Below are 22,808 nucleotides of genomic sequence, written 5' to 3' on the forward strand. Positions count from 1 at the left end.
AAGTACACCACGTCACCACTGCTCATTAGCTACATTATGCTAGGCTATGCTAATCACGAAACCCCCCGTCCACCACTGAGCATCCAGTTCTTGTTTACATTGGGGGTGTACATCCTTACATTGTTTGTTGAAATGTAACTAGAAGTGAGGGACCTCGATAATCAAAGTCAGTCAATATAAATGAAAAAGGATACCAAAAAGGAAGGAGCACGTTATTTGTAGCTACGCATTGGCTAAAGAACAAAAGTAGTGCTTGGTGGAAACGGGCTTAACGAAGCACAATCAAAAGTGTGTGAAAATAAAAAGATGACTGCAATAAACTTCAGGCCACAATAATAAGTAACGAAAAAAAGTGCTTCCAAACGCAAACACAATTGTATTAGACGGTCGGTCATCAGTAAGCATCTTTGCGCCTCGAGGAGGCGTAATAGACAACAAGACCGAGCGTAATAAGCGCGGCCGAGCCCACCAGCGTCAGGAAGCCCACCACGGGCCGCTTGGCCAGAGCCTGACATCCGGGGCACAGCCGGGTGGCGCGGGGGCAGCGCTGGGCGGGCGCGCCCTGCACGGGGAAGCCGTTGTGACGGATGATGTTACGATAATTGGCCAGCGACGCCTTCACCACCGCCTCCTCGTGCACGTGGCCGTACAGGCCGAAGCCCGGGTCGCGCTGGTCGCTCAGGGCGTACGCAAAGTAGCCCTTCAGATTCACGCCGTCCAGGGTAAACGCTGCCGGCAAAAGGAAGTCCACATTAATCGTCAAATTCTGCCCTGAAAATACTATCATTAGCCACCTAAATCCCATTTTACGTTTTGCCACAAGAACATAACAATTTGCCAAAAAACACGTCCATGATAACACTTTGGTTAAAGTTAAAAATAGCATATTTATATCATTTAAAAACTACACGCTGGCTCAAGGAATGAAGATAAACTCGTGTGTCACATGCCCAAGTTGAGTGCGGCTGACCAGAGTTCAGCGACTCTGACGTCGCGTGTTTATGTTTGCATCCACGGCCAGTGACCTCAGGCGAGTGTAATCATTAGACGGTCGGCGAGCGACGTCACCTTTGAGTGCCTCGTTGATGTAGTTGTACACGTAGAAGACCCTCAGGCTATCCTTGAAGCGGGCCGGGTCCTCCTGCACGCCGTTTGCCATCACGTAGACGGACACGTGCGGGTAATGCTCCTTCACCTGCAATTTCATTCAGCATGAAGTCGATGTGTTGATGTATTTACAGTTAACGCTACATTTTGGCATTAAACCCTCGGAAATGCCACATAGTATATTTAAAATCATGCATTTTAATGGAAGCATTTTAGCCTCACCCAGTTGAGCGCCTTCCTCAGGCCCCACGGTACCACGGGCCGGGGCGACTTGATCCACGTGGTGTCGATCATGTGCTGCACCTCCAGCTCGGACGTGTACGTGTACCTTCGAACGCACCGCACAGTTATCACGTGGCGTGCGTCAGGCTGCCGGCCAGACGGCGGCGGAGCGCGTTCGCTCTTACGGGTCCTCCTTGGCGTGCGTCACCAGTTCGGTGCTGAAGTGGCTGATGGCAAAGAAGTCGTACGTGCCCTTCACGAGCTGCCGATCCTCCCCGTTGAACACTGGAAGTCTGCAACGCAATTCTTGGAGGTCACGACCCTTCTGTCGACAGTGTCGAGTGCTTTGCATTGAACGTGTACTCAAGTGAGTTGAGTTGTCGCAGCCAGCTCCTCATTCCTAGGGGATAATCTCCGCTGCCAAAGATCGGCTCGGCAAACCATCCCACCCGGAAGTCTAGAACCCTCTTGGCCGGTTCCACGTCCTCGCGGCTGAATGAGAAGGCCGGTTCCACCCAGTCCATGTGTAAGGCCAGCGACACCTGACATTAACACGTGTGTGAAGACGAGAACGTTGCACGCCTTGACGGACCTGGACGGGCCGCTGACCTGACCGCCCTGAGCGGGCCTGAAGTCGCGATCGTACGCGCGCCAGGCGAGCGCGTGGGCTCGCAGCATCTGATGAGCTTCCTGGTAGCTCACTATCTCGTCGTTGGGCTCGTTGAGCGTGATCCACATCTTCACGTGCTCGCCCAGCTCACGGAAGCACAGGCGTGCGTAGTCGGCGAAGAATTCCGGAGTCTTCCTGAACACAACACATTGTGTACTACATTTGTCATGACTGAACAACAATCCTCAAATGTCCTGATCCAAAATGTCATGCGCTAAAATCCAGGATCGAACCGTGGACATTGACATTCCTCCCAACTGAGCCGTTTCGGCCGATTGCATCATGGGAACTAATCAGGTACCTGTTGAGCCACCTGTTGGAGCTGTCAAGCGGCGGCGGAAGACTGCTGCCTTGGCGCGTGTGGTGCCACAGGGTGACCACGGGCGTCACGTTGGCGCGCAGCAGCTGGCGGCTGAAGCAGCGGTAATAACCCAGCAGTGTGGCGTTGGGACGCGCCACGTCACCGGCCGGCACCAGCGCAGACCAGTTGAGGGAGAAGTGGAAGTGGCTCACGGCCACTGCCTGTATTTCATCCACCTGACACACGAAACATTTAACGCGCAGTAAGTGTTGCATGTCCTGGTCACCACATTTGAGAGCCAGAGTGGGCTAACGCCAAACGAACTGAGAAAAGAAATTTGATCTCTTACTGAAATTTTATTTTTGAAACACTATTTTGCAATAAAACACTCTCATTTTGTCACAAAAATAATCCATTTTTGAAACATAAAACTCAACTTTCTGCAGAGCACTTGAAAGTTAACCACAGCTGGTTGCGCATCACCTGCTGTCTGATGCTAACGTAGTCGGCACAGTGCGCGTTGCGGTGCGTAGGTGGCGCTACTTGGCCTTCCAGTCGGGTCAGTTCACCATTCTCCATGTTCCACACGTACACATTGGGGTCCGCAAACTGACTGGGAGAGCTTTCCACCTGACCCACAAAAGCAGCAAGAACACACACGTGCATAAACATGAAATTTTGGAATCAGACACTTCATTTTAGAGCAAAAACTGCACATTTTTCCTGTAAGAGTAGTGCATTTTTTGTGGTCAAACTTGCAGGGGATGCTGCCAATAGTGAAAAGTAGCGAGTATTTGACGCTTTTTAAAAAGGTGTACCTGTATGGGGATGCGACAAGTTGGTGGCCAAGCACCTTTTTCTACTAGACAGGGCTAACAGCGGCATCAAGATGGCACCAAAACACTACCTTTATATTACACAATGCTTTGACTAGAGCACAAAACCAGCAAAAAGGTCCATTTCGAGTAAAATTGTAGTTGAAAAAAGACTTTGTCAGTACAGCACATTTAAGTCAAATATGCTCTATTTCATAGTACACGCATTCTGTTTTGAAAATGTGTAACTTCAAATTGTTATATTTCGTTGTAAAACCAGTCTTGCCAAATAAAACCAACAAAAGTTCATGTTCAACGTTGATTCAGGAAGTAAGTTTGTCGATGAACCTTTCAGTCCCACACTGACCTGGATGGAATTGGCGGAGACCCCCCAAGCAAAGTCACACGGGAAAACTCCTTGAGCAGGACGGTTCTCCGGAAGTTCCGGGAAACCATTTCTCTGGATCACGTTTCTATTGGCAATGACTAACATCAGTGCTAAGTGTAATAGTAAAAACAATGTATCAAAGTAATAGACAGAGCAAATAATATAGTTCAAGATTGGAGCAGTAACTAAAGTGGAAGAGTAATGGGTAAAACAATAAAGCGAGAGTAGAGTCATTGATTTAAAGGGTAAGAGTAAAGTAATGGAGTAATCCAAAAAAAGTATGAGAAATACAGTAAGAGTAGCAGGTTGAGTGAAAAAGTAATATCCAAGAGTAAAGCTGTATCACAATATTAGTGTGAGCGTTAAGCAAAACCATCGAGAGTAAATTTATGACAAAATAGTTAAAGTAATAGAAAACAATCGAAAGTAAGAGGGTACTAGTTCATGTAAAAGTGGGGCAACTATGCAAAATAGGACGAATTTGAGAAGGGGGCATACAAGGTAACGGAAGAAGAGTGAAAAGGTGAATCATGAACGAGATGTCAATGTTTAATGAGATGCAGTGCTGACTAAAAGTAACAAGAATGACTTCCTCTTTACTGACTCGGCACCTTTGGCGTGTCAAGGTTGCGCTCACGCGCACGCACACAAACACACACACGCACACACACACACTGACTTGTAGAAGATGGCCGAGGTCTTGGGCTCTCGCTTCATTTCGGGCGTGTTGAAGTCGACGTAGTAAAGTCCCCGCCGGATGCCGCACTCGCGGTGCCACTCGAAGCCGTCCATCAGAGACCACGCCGTGTAGCCCACCACCTTCACGCCGTCCACCGCGATGGCTGCGCGCGCCAACCGCCACATACGTGATCAGCGACATGCAAGAAGCGGCGTGCGCCATCACTCACATTTGAGAGCTTCCGCGATGAACCTCTTCAAGTAGTACATGTTCTTGGGGTCCTGAGTCTTGGTGCTGCTCGACACGTACCTGCAAACATGCGTGCAAAACGTGACGTCAGCACAACACACATGGAACACGTAGCGTCATGACATCATACAGCGCAACTTTAACGATTACTTTATTCCTTTTATTCCTGTTAACTCGAGATTAAGATCATATTGAAGAAACAAAGAAAGCCATCTTTGAATTAAAATATTTTTCACATTTGGGGATTTCACATTAATTCCAAGATATTCAGTGAATATCTGTTACATGCTTCACAAAAAATAGTAGTTGAAAAATGCGATAAATCGCAATTAATTACTGGTTTAATTTGTTTTAAAAAATTAATCGCTTGACAGGACTAATTTGAACACATTAAATACTGCTCCACTTCTTAAGTTCTCTGTTCTACTATTCCTCAATTATGTTAATTGTCTTTTACTTATCCAGAGCCCCAGTCGTTTAGCATTACTCTGTATAACGAGTAATCGCTAGGTGGAAGTGGAAATTTGCCCCTGCGATAGCAAAGTGACGCCAAATGAGAAGAAGCTGCCAGAGGTCAAAATGGGAGAAAGCGGTTACCATCCGCTCTGCACCACGAAGACGTCGGGCCGGTCATACTCGGCGCTGACCCAGTAGAGGAGCATGCGCAGGTCCAAGTCCTCCTGCTGGCCGAACTTGAGGCTGTCGTTGATGAGCTGGAAGCTGAGAGTGGCGCCGTGAGACAACGCGAAGAAGTCAGCCGCACCGCGGAGGTGCCGACGCTCCTCGTCGCTGACGGCCGGCAGCCTGGCACCCAGGCGGGCCTTCATGCAGGCTGGGTAGTCGCCGTCGCCAAACAGCGGCCCGGCGAACCAGCCCAGCACGTGCTCCAGCGAGCACTGGCACTCGCGCAGGCTCTCCACGCACGTCCGCCTCGGACGCACCCAATGGGACGCCAGCGCCATGGACACACGCCCGCCTTGTCGCCATCGGTAGTTACGGTCGTATGTATGCCACGCCGCCGCGTGAGCCTCCAGTTCACATGCACAAAAGCAATAAAAGACAATTTCAAACCATTTTGAGAATTGTGTTCAAGGAAAAGCCCTGTACTGATGACTCAGTTTGTATTCAAGTACCAAAGAGAGCGATTAGAACGCAGACAAAGGAACAGAAATAGAAGTTAGCCATATCAAGTCATGACACTTAATAATTGGTGATATTACATTAATTACAAGCAGTGGCTGGCCGTGTAATTCACACTTAGGCCTTCAGTGAAGTTCTACTTGACTAAATCAACCTCATAACGCCATCATTGATGACGCCACGACTGGAGAAGTGAAATACACGCACCTCGGCTCACCACAGAGTTTCTTTTGTAAGGTCCTTCTTCAAAATGGCCTTGCAAATATATTTAAAATCAATCCACACTTTACCCTACTTCGGCCATTGTGGGTTAAAAAAAACAAGAATATATTTGAGATTGTCAAACGGTTGCTGGGAAAGACCGCCTGGTGTTGATTTCCGCATAGCACCGCCCAGTCACAAGTGAGTATCGAATCACAGAACACGTTTGCGCCTTCAAGCAAGCACCGCGAGACGGCGCACCGGAAGCAACTCGTGATCTGATTGGCTATCGCAACTGTCTATCAACTCCAAAATCTCGTTGACACACGCAAACGCCCTCATTATATATATATATATATATATATATATATATATATATATATATATATATATATATAATAGTAGTTGAATACTAATAGTTGAAAATGTGATTATCGCAATTAATTATGGTATTAATTAATATTTTGCGATTAGATTAAAAAATGTAATCGCTTGACAGCACTTGTTTCAAGTCTTGCTGAGTTTCAAAGTGCGGTTTAACTCAAAACAGCAAATTCATGCAACTGGGATAATTTAAAACTATGAAGTGGAGTCCATTCAAAAGTTGTTGCTAATCTCATAATTAAATCACTCAGTGTGACATCTGACCTTGAGGAGCACGTGCCCTACCCTGAAGGGCAGGTCGGGGTCGCCCTTGACGCCCGGGGCCACCACCCCGGTGCCGTAGCCGTGTCGGGCCACCACGAACGGGTTGTCGATGGTGATCCACCAGCGCACGTCGTCGCCGAACGCCCGGAAGCAGAAATCGGCGTAATCCCGGAACACCTCCACCATGTCCGGGTTGCTCCAGCCGCCCAGCCGCCGCTGCAGCGCGTCGGGCAGGTCCCAGTGATACAGGGTCACCACCGGCTCCACGTGGGCCTCCTTGAGCCGGGCGAGCAGGCCGCGGTAGTAACGCACGCCCGCTTCGTTGAGGCTGCCGCGGGTGCCGTTGGGGAAGATGCGCGGCCACGACAGTGAGAAGCGGTAGTGGCTGACGCCCAGTTGGCGGACGGCGCGCACGTCAGCTGCAGTGTTGTGGTAGCTGTCGCTGCCCACGTCGCCAGTCGCCATGCGATTGCCGTCCCGCGTGAACGTGTCCCAGATGGACGGACCCTTGCCATCCTTGTCGAACGCGCCCTCCACCTGGTAGGCGGCGGTGCCCACCGCCCACATGAAACCCGGCGGGAAGGTGCCGTGCAGGAAGGCCTTGTCGCCCGGGTAGGGCAGTTTGTTGAAGTGCGCCCACGTCCTTTGGCCCGCGCCGGGCTTGGCGGAGGCGGACGCCGGGCATGCGGCGAGCCAGGCGGCCAGCAGCGCCCAGCGGCAAGCGGCGACTCTCGGGGCCGAGCTGCAATGCGCCATACACGGGGACACTTTGAAAATGAACCCCTCCAGGTGTGGAGGTGGAGGAGGCCGGGTGGAGGGGCCCCGCTCGGTCGGTCAATCATTTGCAGAGCAGCTGACAGGAGGGAAAATGTCCAGCAACACTACAAGTGCCTGGTGAGGCTTTATATTACAATTTATTATTATTACTGCATTATTCTAATTTTTGGTGTGACCCAGGTGGTGTGCATGAGTACATTTGAATTGATGGCATTGCAATGATTGGTGGCCTCGTTCTAGCCATGAACATGCACACACACATTTTAAGTGAAAAATAGCCCTGGCTTTATTTATAAACATATTTCGCCTTCGAGTTGGACGAGATACGGGTGATATAGTAGGCCTTAATGGGGGGGGGGGTTGTTCTCTGCCTTAATTACACCATAAGCACATTTGCATTAATGCTATTTAGGGCCAATTTGTGGCGAGTGGGGGCAGCGTTTGTTACCACATGTGGACATAATGGTTGACGAAAGGAGACTGCAAACCACCAATGCCCGACAATCCTAACTTGGATCAAAACATGAGCTGATTGGTGGCAAGTAAGGGCAACGTTTATTACTGCTCAAGACCAGAAAAGAGAAAAGACCTCTTTCAACTGAAATCAATCAGCACATTCATATAGAGTTGAACCAAGATGGACTCTGGTTAACTACAGACAAAACAAATAGTGGAAAAAAGGCCTTTGCAGAGGTAATAAACTCCCTGTAGGCTTACCATGAAAAAACACACATTTCATGTCCATGTTTGATGTGACACAGGTGGTTTAAGAGGAGTCATTATGAGCATCATTCATCCATAAGCAAATTTACCATTTAGGGCTGATTGGTGGCAAGTGGGGGCGAACAGCTGAGGCGCCATGGTCACACTCCCAATGTCATCATCCTGCTTCCGGTTGCCAAGTAACAGCAGCCTCTTCCTGGCCATAAAACGAGCGTGCACACACACATACTCAGGCACACGCGGCCTATGCGTGTACTTACCCAATGGCAATAAATGACCATTAACAATTTATTACCGCTTAGCATACAGACCAAATGGGTGACTAGAAAAGAGATTGCAGAGGTTCACACAGGCACAAAAACCCTGCATAAAAATGTATGTAACATACAATTTAAAAAAAAAGTGTCATTAGATATACAGTACATGCATACATGTACATGTACACACACACAGAAATATAAAGTCATTTAATTAAATTCTAAATTTGGTCTTTTTGCAAAAATTGGAAGTAATTTTTACAGAAAAAACTTTGTCATATTTACCATACGGACAAGAATATAATACATATTAAAATATAAACAGTAAAACAATGCTAAAGTGATCTGTTGTACATTTTTTTAATCCACGGTAAAAAAGGTTTTATTAATGTACAGGCTGTAAACAAAAATTCATCTTTAAAAGGGGACAGCACAACAACAACAACAACAAAAGGTGAATAATCTCTTGGAGGAGGAAGGGCGATGATGGGAGGAGCACTTGTTTTGTCTTTTTTAATAACAATAATAATAATAATTATAACAATAACAACGTGAGCGCCCCTCCCCCCGCAGTCAGCATCCAACACGACAAACATCAACACATGAAATGCACAAAATGAAATTATTTACAAGCACACATCTTTTTTTTCTTTTTGTCAAAAGTGAACGTCTAGCTAACACACATGGCCAACATCAACACGGCGGCGGGATCACAGGAAGTAGGAAGCGGCGCGCAGGAACTAGTAGTGTGCCCGTGTGGGCCAGTGTAACCATGGTGGCAAACTGCCTATGAAAAGTGGAAAAAGTTCATGTGGTTTGTCCATATTTCATTACTTGGCTCATCTTCTTCGGTTCGCCGCCTTCTTGCGACCCTGAACGGAAAAACAGCTCGTTAGGTGTGTAAATGTGTCACTAACAAGACATGTCTTAAAGGGACCTTATGTAGAAAATTGGGATTATTCAAAATTCATTCATTTCAAAACAAAACAAAAAAAATATTAATTTTAGTGATATGCAAAAAAAAAAATTGTTACATCATATGTTTTCTTTTGCCAATAATTGTATTATATTGACCGCGCCTCTCCTTGCAGGAAGCTGACACGTTTCACTGACTTAAATCTACAAACTGAGCATAACATCAAAGTAGCTCCAACGAATGAAATTGTTCGAAACGCATTACAAAGATGTCCTAAATGTGACAAGAACATGTAACCGTGTCGTCATTTTCGTGTTTTTGCAGACCTTAGGTGTAGGCTCCTCCTCCTGCTCTTCCCCGTCCTCCTCCTCTTCCTCGTCTTCAGAGTCATCTTTAGCGGCCGCCACTTTTGACCGTCCTCCACGCCTGAAATAAAAAAAAAAAAATTCCCACAATGATTAAACAACATGTGTTTATTATTGAACAACAAATTGTGAGCTTTTGTTTTGCCTTCTTTTTTCTAACTGAATTATTCAAATAATTTTTTCAGCCTTATAAATTCTCAAGTGTTGGCTTACGTTGGTTTCTTGGCGGGAGGTTGAGCCGACTTGGGAGGTCGTCCTCTCCTCTTCTGCGGCGTTGACTCGGACACGTCAGAGCTGATGAGAAGCACACGGAAACATAACGGAAATGTCTACAATATGTCGTAACTGTATTAACGTGTCACAAACAACGTCAGATGGCTTTTTGTGACGCACTAAAGCAATTTTAGTGTCTAATCATTTTTCTTGCTGAATTAATTGTTTTTTATTTTTCTTCAGATTTTACAGATATTTTTCATGGGTTTCAATTGGCCTGAATTGGCTTTGAAGTTAAAAAGGTCAACTCGGATGTGATACAGCAATACTTTACATTCTATTATGTCATCACTATTTTATCATACACAAAACTGTGGAGTTTTATTTTTTAATCAAACGTTCTTTTTTTTACGGTCTGGAACAGATTCAGGTCATTTCCATTCATTTCAAAGGGGCACAATGATTTGAGAGACGTGTTTTGACCCTTGTCACGTGTTTGTTGGTGTCGCGTCACCTTTGCGATCGTCGGGGCGTCCTGGCCTGTCGTCCCGCTCTGGTCTTGACTTCCACGTTCTCAGCTCCGGCGTCGTCATCTTCCTCCTCCTCGTCCTCCACCTCGTCGTTGGGCCGCTCCTCATCTTCCTCTTCATCCTCGTCCTCCGGAGGAGGTGCTGCCTTCTTGCGTCCCCTCTTCCCTTTGGCGGGCGCGCTGTCCTGATTAGATGGCGCGGCCACCTTGGGGGACCTCCCCCTGCGTCCCTTTTTGGGCGGACTGTTTTGCTCGTCCTCTGGCCCATTGTCCTCGCCCCCCCACTGGTCTTCGGACTCCATGGCGACGCTGACGGCCGTGGCTTTCTTGCGGCCACGTTTGGGTTTCATGTCGCTGTCGTCGCCGCCCGTCAAGCCGCGTTTGCGACCGCGGGTCTTCTCGCTCTCCTGGAAGGACATCAAAAGTTGGACAAAAACTAACAGACATCCTTTTGTTATTTTGTCTTGCTCTTATTTTGCATTTGTCCTTGAGGTTCCATACAATTATTATTATTATTTTTTTTTTTTCAAGGTTGTTTTCTCTCTCTCGCTAGCTACAGAAATGTTGAGGTTATTTTGTTCTCTCGTAAACGATCCCCCCACCCTAAAAAAAAAAGTGTGGTACGATGGTGCCACCTTGTCAGTGCTGTCTGCTCGCTTTCTGCTGAAGTCCTCGTTTTCGCTGTGGTCCATTTCAGTGCTGTCGTGCCTGAGAATGACAAAAATATCCCAAATTAGAATGACAAATGAAATAAATTTCAACACTACGCCTCATGTTCGTGAGGCCCCGCTTCTACCTGATCTTGCCGCGCTGTGGCGAGCCGGGATTGGACGAAGAGTCGTCGTTGCTGGCCGCCTCCATGCGGGAGGCTTTGCTTTGGATCTGCTTGCCAGCTGAGGACAGTGGTTTGTTGACGGCGCCCAAAACATTGGCAGATTTGGGCTGCATGGAATGACACATGATGAGAATAATAATAAAGAAGATAACAACAACAGCAAAAGCGCCCTCACCTTTCCTGGGGTGAAGAACGACTTCATCTCCACTGGAAGATAATTTTTTGTGTTGCTATAATTCTGTAACAAGAAGTGCGTTTACATGATGAGAAGATGTTGCTGTTTCTCTTCATCTCGAATGTCAATTTTATATGGGATTTGGAGCAGAGAATAAATGTAAATGAAACATTTTAATTGAACAAATTCAGTAAAAAAACGGAAAAATTAATAACATATAATAAATATAATTATAGTATATAATTATATGAAATAAAATTAATGTCACAAATATGACTTGATTCTTGGTGGGTTGCATACTTTCCACACTAGGATTGAGTTTAGTAAATTCTACCTAGCAACAACAAACAGAGCCAATAAAATAATTCTGCTTTTCTAAATTGGAATTTACTAGATCATTGAAAGATGTTTTAAGCGTGATAGCAACCTTATCTGGTTTGGTGAATAAGGTGGTGGGCAGAACGGGGTCTTTGGGTGACTCCAGGCTGTAGGTGGTGCTCTTGGACATGATGATGTGCATGGCCACGTCGCACACCGTGTACAGTTTCTGCCGAGGGAAATTGTTGGCATCTGCTCAGCGACAGGCAGGAAGTGGCACTGAAGATGCAGCAACGTGTACCTCGTTGGTTTTGGAGTCGGTGGGCGACTGCGCGTCCTTCGTCTGCTTGATGTTCTCCACCATCTTCCTGATGAAGGCGTGGCTGTTGTTCTCGTTCTTGGCCATGATGATCTCCAGCACAAACCACAGAGCTCTGGCCAGGAAACAATCGTCGCGAGATTTGTTGCTTGTCAACTTGAAAAATGGTTGCTAGATTTGGAACATGGTAGCTAGTTTCATTGCTCGCTGCTTTTTTTTTTTTTTTGAATCTCATTATCTTTGTCTGATATTGTGATGTGCTGATGAGTTTGAAAAAGTAAATGAATCGCCATTTATTTTTGGGGGGGCAGATTTTAACATAACTAATATGAGCCAATTGATCAGTCTGATAGGAACAACAGTCACTCTTTTAGCAACCCTCAGAAAAAAATTGTACCCACTCTTTGATGTCTTTGAGCTGCTCGATGTCCTGCACTTTGACGTAGTCTGAGTCATGTGCCAGCAGGTGGATGGCGTACGGTACCACGTACTCCGGCAGCAGCGAGAACAGTTTGTCTGTTTCATCACAAATCATCAAAACATTTCAGATTGAAAATATGAATCACCCCCTTGCGTATTGGCGTTTACCGCTGATGGCGGCGTGCTGCTTGAGGTATTCGCGCCGTATGTTGACGTTCTTGACCAGGCACTGGCGCGCGTGGGCTCGCCGCTCCTTGACGGGGTCTTTGGCGCACAGGGCGAACACGGCCATGTACTCCAGAGGCAGGCGCAGGCGGCACAGGCCCCGATGCAGCTTTTGCGAGAAACCCTGACGCACCTGGTAGCACTCGTCCTGAAAGCCGCAAAAGACAGCCGATTAGGCAAACAGGAAGGTGAGGCGGATTTTGTAAAACAAGCTGACGTACGTTGATGACGAGCGCGCACAGCTGGTACTGCTCCAGCGTGATGATTTCGTGGTAACACGGTTCCTGGGCCAGCTTCAGCAGGGCGCAGGCGGCAGCCAAGCGTAGCCTCGACATGTCGGGTTTGCTGAGAACGATGCAGACGACACGCATGAATGTGCGGGACGAAGCGGCGGCGGCTGTGTTCTAATCCACTTGGATGCGAACGTCAGCCTTCAAAGTCCATCGTAAACAAGGCGGACGTACCCCATCTTTCCTTGCTCGGTGAGATCGCCGTCGCTGTGCAAGATGGCCGTCAACATGCGCAATGTGGAGTTGCCCGACTTGCTCTGGTTGTTCTTCACGCCCAGCAGCCAGCGCACCATCAGCTTGATGCCCTGGATCTGACACATCACACCATTCACATCATCAATTACATTGTTTTCTCGTGTCCACATTTACGGACTCGCACTGACCTTGGCCATGGTCTCGGGAGAAACTTCATCATCAGGAACCCAAAGTTTGGTGGTCTTCTTGCCTGGAACCTGCACACAAAACCATGAAAGGTGATTATGCCCATTTTATTATACGCTGGTGACTGTTAGAGCTAAATGGAAAAACAGCAGAAACATTTAAATCTTTAAATGAGTCTCATCATCATGCTCATCAAAAGAGAGTACGCCGTTTGATCTTTGTTCAGGCCTCAGGATTCGGGACTCATACCCTGTCATTCATGAGCAGATCCTTTACGATGAAGTTGGCCACCAGCGACTTGAGGGGGGCGGCAAACTGCTCGGGGGCCAGCTGGGCCAAGTGACCGAGAGTGATCAGAGGGGTGATGAGCTGCTCCAAGTTGGCCGGATCCAGGCTTTTGTGTAGCGGCTACACACAAGTACACGCAAACGGTAAGTCAAGTGCTCCTTGGGTGACTAAGCTAATCGGAACGTAGACTGACCTCAAAGATCTGTGCAAAATGGGTGTCTCTGTTGGCAAACATGGCATTGATGCAGTGGATGGCGTACTTGGCCTGGCGAGGCGGGCCCCGTTTGGCTTTGGACTGCAGGACTGGCAATAAGACACTAGGAAACAAACAGAGGAGACAGTGATGAGGATTAAAAGGAATAAAAGGCCTTTTAGTCTTTTTAAGAGATGGCGCATCCCAATTAGTTGCTAGGTACAGGAAGAAAAAAAAAAACTTTTCACAGCTCAGTTTTGGGGAACATTTTTTGGAGGTTCGAATAAAATATGAAACGCTTCAAAAAGTAGACATTTTTTGTCACGTTGAAAATATTGAAGTACATTTTCAATTTGAAAATGCCCTACAAATAAAGAAACTAAACATATTGACCATTTCCAAAGTTAAAACAATTTTTGCACGTACGACTTGATGTGTGGGTAGCTCTCCTCCATTTTGCTGCCCGTGTTCTTGAAGATCTGAAGCGCCGCCTCGGCCACCTTCTCGTCATCCATCTTCAGGCAGCCCAGCAGAGACTCAAAGGTCTCGGCCGAGTGGAAGGACACCGGGTGCGTGAAGGACAACACCTGGGGGCCAACAGAAGGCCATCTCGAATCAGGCGAGCTTCATAATGTGTCTCGCCAAGTGAAAATGCTAAATTGCTTAGTTCCATTCTCAGTCATTATGGTGACAAAATCTGGATCTGAAGTGCTGCCTCCATGAGTGAAAATGCTTTGGATTTTACAGCCGATCAGTTTTAGTCCACATTCTATCCAGGCTTCTGCAAATTGAAGCCACTCATCGAGTCGAGTCGCAATACCGAGTGCCTCACTCAGACTTCTACAACGGAAGAGAACCGCTCGATACCTTTAGCAGTTCCAGGCCGGCTCTGATGGCGCCGTCCGTGGGAACGCCTTCCTCGTCGTCGTCGGCCGTTCCTTCTATGGATTTGTTGACCTGTTTGATCAGAGCGCTGACAAGTGTACAGAATTAGCTTTTTGTGCTGACGTGCCAAACCGTCACCCGGCGGGTACCTGATGGACTCTGTGTCGATGTGGACCGGAGCGATTCTCTCCAAGAGGAACTTCACCATCTCCAGGAATGGATTGCTGGGCTGCTTGGGACTCCCAAGCTTCTTTGTGATGTCTCGCTGCATTGGAAGGATTTAAAAAAAATAATAAATCAATGTAGTATGTATACACTGTTGGAAATTTAACACTGCCAAAAAGTGGGACTTTTGTAGTAAAGCAAAGTACTCACCACGCACACCTCGGCCTGCTTGCAGGAGCACGAGGGGCTGACCAGCGTCTCCAGCTGGTCCCGGATCCGCTCGTCATCCTCCAGGACCTGAGCCAGCTTCTTGACAAAGTCCTGAGCCTTGCCTGGGTCTGGAAGGTTTCCTGAGAGACGCGCACACTGTTAACGGTGACATATTATGGAAAATTGTTTGGTTTAAAATGTGTTTCCTTACTGGTGATGACCATGACTTTGGCGAAAACGGCCTTGCTGGATGATTCGGACTGCAAAAACAAGAGAAATAAACACTGACGACATGTTTAACCAAAGAGACAGACTGCAGGCTTCCAGTAGCAACCTTGGGTTTCTTGACCAGGTCCAGCAGGTCTTTGACGTTGTGCCTCAGCAGATTCTGACACTTCCACATCTCATTGAGGGCTCTGCAAGGAGAGAATCAATGCCGGCTTCATGCAGCCTAGAACGAGCATTTTCCCAGATGGCGTCACAAAGTGGAAGACGACTCACTTGACAGCGTTGGTGTCCAAGGTGGCGTAGAGGTAGTAAAGACATTTCATCCTCTCGGCCGTCTCCAGGTTGTGAGGAACCATATACTGAGCAAAGACGCGCTCCACTAGTAACCTTCACAACACGGGAAAGTGAAGGTTTAGCCCCGATGCGTGTGATTTCTTGGCGTCCATTCACAAACCTGTCGTCAATACTGTTCTGGTAGTAGATGTGCAGAAGTTTGTCTTTGATCCACGAGATCTGCTTGGACGCTTCGCGCCCGCCCTCGCCCTGCAGCGAGTACTTCCTGTAGATGGATGCCAGGCCCATCATGGCTTCCTTGCGCACGCGCCACTGAGAGGGCAAACCACGAATACGATGGTGACGCGAGATTTTATTTTTTGTCGGTACTGAGCTATCCATGCCTTACCCTCTTGTCCAAGGTGCGCTCTTTGACAAAGTTGAGCAAGGCGTCGTTGACCAGAGAGAGGTCCTTCTTGGCGGCGGTGACGATGGAGACGATGACGTCATGGCGAATGGCCTCCTCCGGGTCGTGCGAACGCACCCTTAAAAATTCTGCCAACAACAAACACGCGTGCAGAAAAATGTGAACCAAGACTACAAGTCTGGAAAGTTTCTCATGTGGGCAAAATGTTGGAATTTAAAGGCTTCCAAACAACTAGTGGCAGTTCCAATAAGGACATCATTTTAAATTGACAAAGCAGAAAACACACCAAAAAATTCATTGTTATTCAAATGCTGGTTTGGTCGGTGGAATGTCAGAAAAATAAAATTTGATGACAGTTTTCTAAATTAAATGAAAATGTTTTATACAGATTCACCACAGATTATTCGTCCGATTTCATGGAGAAGTACAAAAACCTGTGAATATTTACTGTAGATCAGGCGTGGGCAAACTACGGCCCGGGGGCCACATGCGGCCCGTTAAATGTTTTAATCTGGCCCGCCGAACTTGAAAAAAATGAAATGAATCAACCTTGTTAAGTTTTATTTTCGAAATACTGTGGCGTGTCAAAGCGATTTTTATCCATATTCATTTAAAATTAAATGGGTTTTTTTTCTTTAATGAAACACTCCACCCATCTGCCCCTCTGTCAAATTTTAGAACCCATTGTGGCCCGCCAATCAAAAGGTTTGCCCACCGCTGCTGTAGATAGTCTTGACTTCAATTTTAAATTAAACAAAACAATAAATGGATTAGAAAATATGGATAGATTCATTTAAAAATATAGGTGACACTTTCCGAACTTTTTGGGCTTGCCCAATCTAAAGTGGGTGATATCAGAATGTGATCAATTCAAGGATATTTTCATTTGCATTTTTTCATAATTCCATGAATCAAGGAGTGGCGACTGGACGTCAGGTACCTGTGAGGTCTTTGGCCAGGTCTGGGTGGTTCATGAGACAATGACTGGCAAACTTGACACACTCCAGTCTGATGGGCACGTGGATGTCGTTGAACCTTTCCAAAAGGACGACATTGTTCATGTCAGACGTGACATTCATGTCAACAAAAATAAATATTTGGCTTCCGAGATCTACCTGCCCAAGTAGCACTGCCACAGCGGTTTGTTCTGCGCCGCCAACTCCGAGTCCTTGGCGCCAAACATCTTGGCCAGAAGTTTGACCACCTGCAGCCTTTCGTCGTTGTCGTTACTCTGCACAAAAAGACGACGGAAGTCCTTGACTAGGACGGAGAATGGAGGAAAGAGATGGCGCATGGGTGGGGCTGTTATCGCAGCTTTTATTTTGAGGAGGCGAAGGCGATTAACGAGCTTTCGCCATCTGCCAAATGCCTTTGAGACTCCGCTGGCGGCATTATTTCTGACTAGAAGCTTTCTCGCTAACGGCCATCAGAAAAAGCTGCAACCAAGTCAAATGAGTGTACCCCGTTTGAAAAGGAAAATATTTCCCATACTTGGGCACGAAGGTTCAGAGACAATTGTGTGGTTTTTTTTTGCGAGGTTATACTAGCGAACAGAAGAACATGAAGCTATTTTGTTTTCTTGTACCTTGAGCTTGAACTCGAGCTGCGGCAGCACAGAGAGCAGCAGATGGCTGTCGATGTTGTAGAGCTCCAGGATCAAGTCGAACACGTGCTCGGAGAGGTCGCTCACCGACGTCTTGCCCAGCATCAGCACTTGGTTGAAGAACTGAAGGACGCTCAAACTTTAGCGACCAATTGACATCTCACCAAAGAGAAAGCGTGAATTTGAATTTCTCTCACGTTGGTGATGTAAGGCTCAATGGCCTGAGCCGTCCTCTTCAGCAGCGCTTTGGCCAGGTCGTACGCTTGCTTGTTTAAATTCTGCAGGCAAAGAAAAACTAACTGAAGATACAGTTTCAATGCTTTTCCCATCAGATCAAATTGATTCCATTTAAGACTTTTGCAAGGCCGGTTTCATATCATTCATCACGACATTTTGATCAAATGAAAGATATTTTCAAGGCCTGTTTGATCAAATTTAAGACGGCTCAAGAACTTTTTTTGACCTCTCATTTAGACCTTTTTGAAGCCAATTTGAACACAAGAAGTTCCTAAATTCCAATTCAAGACATCTTTAAGGCAACTTTGATCCAATTAAAGACCTTTTAAAGGAACGGTTGATCAAATTTAAGACCTTTCTGGCCACTCTACTCGCATAAAAGCCAGTTTGATCAAATTAAGTCCTCACTTTCACTTGAGTGTCACTATGAGGAATGGGGAATATACCCCAGAATCCTCGGACCAGAGTACTTTGCAGCTGCAGTACCGCTTCTCAGCTGCAGGGGGCTCACTGAGCGAGACTATGAAATAAAAAGCCTACTAACGCAATCGTCTTTTGTGTGTGTGCAGCGGGTCTGGCTACAAACCTTGTGCGCTGGCACCAGGTTGACCAAGACCGTGTCCAGCAGCTCCTGCGACACGGTGTCGCCCTCACAGATGATTGAGCTCATCAGGTCCACCATGTGCATGTGCACCTTCTGGTTATGGCCGTTGCTATGGAAACAAAGAGGTGGTGGCGGTTCATCAATGAAAAGATGCGCAGGTGGGAAGATGGCGGCTGTGAATCCGAGGACTTACTTGATGACCTGGAAGAGTGTGCGGTACAGCTGCGTGAAGATCTCGTTGCTGTCCTCCAGCTCGAAGCAGATGTTGTACGATTTGACCCAGGCGATGTTCTGCACAGGAAAAACAGGAGGCATGTCAAACACAGTTGCATGTAAGGAAGGAAACAGATGCCACAAACAATTCCAACATCACACGAGTCTGAGGCTTGATTTGCTTGAACTTTTCAGAGCTGGTGTTCTCTCTCTGCATTTTAACAAGGCAGCTCTCATTTTGTGGTCTCTCACTGAAAGGCCACGCCAACATGCTACACACACACCTCCAACAGGTAGAAGTATCTGTTGAACTGAGCGCTCTTTGTATCCTCCAGACCTTTTAGCTGCCTGGTGATGAACATGAAAATGTCCTACAGGGAGCACAAAAAATAAAGATGAAGAGAAGGTAAGAGATGGACGCACGATGACAAGATGTTCTGGTACCTTCAGCTTGTCGGGGGAAGTGTAGGGCGCCTCTGGAGCGTAGATGCGGAAAATGTCGGCCAGGCAGCACGCCACCAGCAGGCGTACGTCCTTGTCGGGGTGCTTGAGGAAGAAGTCGGAAGCCAGGTGCAGAGCCAAGTTCAGGTACAGCTCCTTCTCCTCCTCGGAGTCCTGGTCCATGTCCATGAAGGTCTTCACCACCATCTGGAGGGAGATGATGATCCAGATGACATCATTGAATCAACGAGTGGAAACAGAAAGAGGCGTGAGGACTCACCTTAAGGCGGCGGACCATCTCCTCTTTGGAGATCTTGTCGGAGATCTCCTTCACCCCCTGGGGGTAGGTGACCTTCCCGTCAGCGGCTCGAGCTTTAGAGTGAGCCATCCTCTGGAGCTCTTCACTGCCTGCACACAAACGCACAAAACTAGCAGCTAGAGGACATCATGACTCGCAATATGTTTTTGGCGGTAATGTGAAAAGTTAAAAACCGGAATCACGCCAACATGATTGGGGTGGGTAATTGTTGCCAAGTCAGACACATTTTCCAACATCTCTAACAGAAGATTTTTCAAAAAGGTCACTGGAAAGCTAAGACACAGAAAACAAGAGTAGATTTAGAGCTAAAAAAATAAATAAATACTGTACTAAGTTTAGCATACACACACACACATACGCAGTTTCTGTGTGGGCACCCTCAGCTGTCAGCGTGTGTGTGTGTGTGTGTTGGGGGAGGGACAGCAAACACCAAAAAGTAACACCAAACAAACTCAAGGCGAGCTACCGTCTCATTTGGATGTGATGAACTCAAACAATGCTGCGAAAAAAACCAAAAATAAATTTAAAAAAAATCAACCTGCCTGCTTGTCACGCGTGAACTGTTTTCGACGTGTCATATCACAGTCATTTCATCATGTCATAGGTCAACTTTGGCTATGGCGCACCCCATAATCGTCACGCAAATACAACCATTTCTATCGTCGCCAGAAAACCAGCAAAAATGGAGACGTCTGAGATTTCACATTTATGCTAACAACTAACACACAAACTCGTTTACTCGAGCTTCATCTACTCTCAAATAGACTTTTACATGCAACAATTACACTGATGAGTAATGTCCAATCCGGATCAGTTCTGGACATTTAAATGTCGTGTTTGCACAGACAACTCACACTCTTGATCAGATATGGACAAAATGTTCTTTTTAACAACGTCTGCACCATTACACATTTACATCAGATTAGATTAGAACTTTATTAGCAATGACATCAATATTCTTGTTTGGCCAAACTGCCATTTTTAGCTCCATTTACTCGTTTACGGCCCTCTCGCAGACTGGGTGGCCATGAAACCCGAATACACTAATCAGACGGAATATAAATGGAAATAACCCTCAGACAGAAACGCTTCACTTCAAAACTAACCTAATGCATATATGGGCAAAAGTAGTGCGACAGAGAAAGCAAACACAAACACCAATAATAGTATAAGGAAAGCAAAAACAGACTCGTACAAATATGAATAAAGACAGCATCATTTTAAAAAGGCATGCTGATTTCTTTGATGCTTTCATTCAATTTGGCAGCCTGCTGTAACGTTACCAAATAAGACACCACCAACTTCATGCAGTAATCAGGCAAGTGCCGTTGAGAAGAAGCCACAGAAGAAAATATTCTATAGCATTATCACCGCCGGCTGCAGCATTTCATCGCCAAGCAGGGCGGCTGCGGCTCAGTCGGTAGAGCGGGTCGTCCAATGACCGAAGGCTTCGACTGTCGGTTGAAGAAGCGTCCTCAGGCAAGGCACTGAACCCTAATTTGTTCCCAGTGGGCATGGCGGTGACTTGCGTGGCAGCACTCGCCCAGTCATGTAGGAATGTGTGCGTGAAGAAGTGCTAGCTTCATAGGGAGTCCATTTTTCACATTGTAAACGCAGTATTTTGTCTGTATGCAACATTATGTGTGTGTGAAAATAAACACTTCAATATTCAATGTGAGGCTTTGTATAGCACTTTGGTGACTTTAGAGTGTAGAGAAAGTGCTATGTAAGTGCACGCTATTTAACAAACCACAGAAATACACTTATCAATCATGTGGTGGTGCCAGTTAGATACGCAGATTATTCATGATAATGAATGAAAACTATAAAAGCTTCAGGAAGCATGTTTTGGAAAAAGTCCACAAAACAATAGAAGTTGAAAACATTGTGTTTGGCATAAATTTAGTATAGCCTCAAAGAGAGGACCTACTAAAAAATGAAATGGCTGCTCCTATAATTTCTCTAGTATTTGAAGATTTAGATGTATTTGTTCCTATGCATTTCTGTCAAAATATGTTTTTGCGTAAAATTGTGCCATGGCACAAAAATGTTCCAAGGACGAAGCTGAAAAAATATCAATGACGATATCAATTAATCAACTTTGACGGGATTTTCATCGCTTTTACAAATAAAAATCTGCAGTCGTTCAACCCCTACTCTTATTATTTTATGATCTACTTTGAGAGTTATTTGACTAGTTTTGTTTGCAACTGTTTTTTTCCTGATGCAGATGAAATTGATGTTTAATTCGCAATTCCTCCTCAGTGGTCTCGTTTTTATTTGCACCAACTACAGAAGCATCTTAAAACAATGCACTTCAATGCATTTAAAACAACTTAATCAGTTTTTTTTCCTGATGTAGAGTAAATTGACATTTGTTTTGCAGTTCCTCCACAATGGTGTCCATTTTGTTTGCCCTTTTCTGCTTGCGTCTATATTATTAACACAAGTACATAGGTATGAAAATTGCTGCTGTGACAAGTCAATCTCGATTAATAAAGTAGGGATCATTCTGACAACAAATATCGCCCAATCTGGCATCATTCTAGCCGAGCTACAACACATTAGCCTCCTGTTCCGTTGAGTGAGTCAAATTCACCCACAGTGAAGCTGAAAACTCGAGAGATTCAAGATCAGAAAAATGTAAAAAATAAAAAAACATAAACAATCATCATTTTTACGGGAGTAACCGAGTAGCCTAAGGGAGCTAATCCAGCTAGCCGCCTAGCTCGCTTGCTGCTATGTGGCTAACTATCGCTAGCCGAGGAGCTAACGCGGCTAGCGGCGCCAAGCTCCGTGATGACAGAGAGGGCGGACGCACCGCCACTAACAATAACATCCCCGCGGGTAGCCGCTACCTCCTCGCCGAAACACCCCACGACCGCCGCAGGACCACCACTCGGGAGGCTCAGCCGTACTCGCACACGACGGACTAACATTTATTCAAGATGAGGACCACCACGTTCGCACGAGCCACAAGCGCGGAGGCTCGGACACGGTAGCCGAACCAGGCGCGCTGCGCTCCGGTTCACAACCACGGAAAGTGGGGCGTCTCAGCCAAGGTCTCGCCCACCTACCCCGCGTTTCTCTAATGCATTCTGCCGGGCCACGGTGCCTTCGCTGCTATTGTTTATGGGAGTGAGATATGGGCGATTATGGTGGCGTTTTGCTACCTGTTTATGTGGAATTTTGCTTGGTCGCCGTCCTCCTCTGCAGCGGTCTTCCCCACTCCTGGCTCCAAAATGGCGCCAATATGCGAGCGTTCGCCGCACCGCATCGCCGGCTGGGCGAGCAACGCCCCCTGGTGGCGCTCCGGGGAAGATCGCGATTGGAGCTGTGCGTTACGGGAGGGGGCGTTTGTGTACCACGCAGGTTTCACCACAAAAAAAAACATGACGATGGATGTCTTTGATTAAACAATTTCCATATATTAAATGCACAACAAATAACCAACACTAAAAGCAAACACCAAACACAATATCATTCGCTGCAAAAAAAGCATCATAACTGGGAGGGTTTCAATGAATGAATTGAAAAGTCCCTGAGACGTGAAAATGAA

The 22,808-nt window shown here is 46.5% G+C and overlaps 2 protein-coding genes across 4 annotated transcripts; both read right to left on the minus strand.

The window, feature by feature from the left end:
• Positions 1–237: 237 nt before the first annotated feature.
• Positions 238–7,269, minus strand: kl (klotho). Of its 2 annotated transcripts, none has more exons than XM_088279123.1 (13): positions 6,442–7,269; positions 5,029–5,459; positions 4,412–4,491; positions 4,183–4,345; positions 3,483–3,588; positions 2,784–2,930; positions 2,301–2,536; positions 1,939–2,134; positions 1,693–1,871; positions 1,515–1,622; positions 1,330–1,435; positions 1,069–1,195; positions 238–729 (listed from the first exon to the last, which is right to left on the minus strand). In XM_088279123.1, the coding sequence occupies exons 1-13, from the start codon at positions 7,174–7,176 to the stop codon at positions 395–397; spliced, it is 2,949 nt and encodes a 982-aa protein (XP_088135249.1). In that variant the 5' UTR covers positions 7,177–7,269; the 3' UTR covers positions 238–394. The 2 variants fall into 2 exon arrangements, with proteins under 2 accessions (XP_088135249.1, XP_088135248.1); XM_088279122.1 differs by having other exon boundaries at positions 6,421–7,269.
• Positions 7,270–8,831: 1,562 nt separating this feature from the next.
• On the minus strand, positions 8,832–22,581 carry pds5b (PDS5 cohesin associated factor B). Of its 2 annotated transcripts, none has more exons than XM_088279112.1 (35): positions 22,423–22,581; positions 19,211–19,338; positions 18,934–19,137; positions 18,774–18,860; positions 18,470–18,567; positions 18,259–18,385; positions 17,633–17,713; positions 17,418–17,558; positions 16,948–17,063; positions 16,773–16,867; positions 15,815–15,960; positions 15,587–15,738; positions 15,406–15,519; positions 15,239–15,320; positions 15,116–15,164; positions 14,905–15,044; positions 14,679–14,794; positions 14,512–14,617; positions 14,071–14,231; positions 13,645–13,768; positions 13,413–13,571; positions 13,166–13,234; positions 12,957–13,093; positions 12,714–12,837; positions 12,436–12,640; positions 12,249–12,363; positions 11,830–11,962; positions 11,638–11,757; positions 11,211–11,273; positions 10,997–11,142; positions 10,836–10,908; positions 10,186–10,607; positions 9,672–9,752; positions 9,420–9,519; positions 8,832–9,049 (listed from the first exon to the last, which is right to left on the minus strand). In XM_088279112.1, exons 2-35 carry the CDS (start codon positions 19,316–19,318, stop codon positions 9,017–9,019), a joined length of 4,227 nt encoding a protein of 1,408 aa, XP_088135238.1. In that variant the 5' UTR covers positions 19,319–19,338; positions 22,423–22,581; the 3' UTR covers positions 8,832–9,016. The 2 variants fall into 2 exon arrangements, with proteins under 2 accessions (XP_088135238.1, XP_088135239.1); XM_088279113.1 differs by lacking the exon at positions 22,423–22,581 and adding an exon at positions 22,327–22,400.
• Positions 22,582–22,808: the final 227 nt, after the last annotated feature.

This window comes from Idiotropiscis lumnitzeri, chromosome 17 (genome assembly GCF_059441095.1).
Source record: "Idiotropiscis lumnitzeri isolate Australia: NSW breed Sydney's pygmy pipehorse chromosome 17, RoL_Ilum_1.0, whole genome shotgun sequence".
Classification (NCBI taxonomy): domain Eukaryota; kingdom Metazoa; phylum Chordata; class Actinopteri; order Syngnathiformes; family Syngnathidae; genus Idiotropiscis; species Idiotropiscis lumnitzeri.

Excerpts from the sequence above, each read along its gene's own strand:
- kl (XM_088279122.1), bottom strand. The coding sequence starts at position 7,176 with ATGGCGCATTGCAGCTCGGCCCCGAGAGTCGCCGCTTGCCGCTGGGCG. Across the intron at positions 1,872-1,938 it reads GGCCCGCTCAGGGCGGTCAG|GTGTCGCTGGCCTTACACAT; the intron begins GTCAGCGGCCCG and ends TGTTAATGTCAG. Across the intron at positions 730-1,068 it reads CATCAACGAGGCACTCAAAG|CGTTTACCCTGGACGGCGTG; the intron begins GTGACGTCGCTC and ends TTTTGCCGGCAG.
- pds5b (XM_088279112.1), bottom strand. The coding sequence starts at position 19,318 with ATGGCTCACTCTAAAGCTCGAGCCGCTGACGGGAAGGTCACCTACCCC. Across the intron at positions 15,165-15,238 it reads ACCTGGTCAAGAAACCCAAG|TCCGAATCATCCAGCAAGGC; the intron begins GTTGCTACTGGA and ends TTGTTTTTGCAG. Across the intron at positions 13,572-13,644 it reads ATTTTGCACAGATCTTTGAG|CCGCTACACAAAAGCCTGGA; the intron begins GTCAGTCTACGT and ends ACTTGTGTGTAG.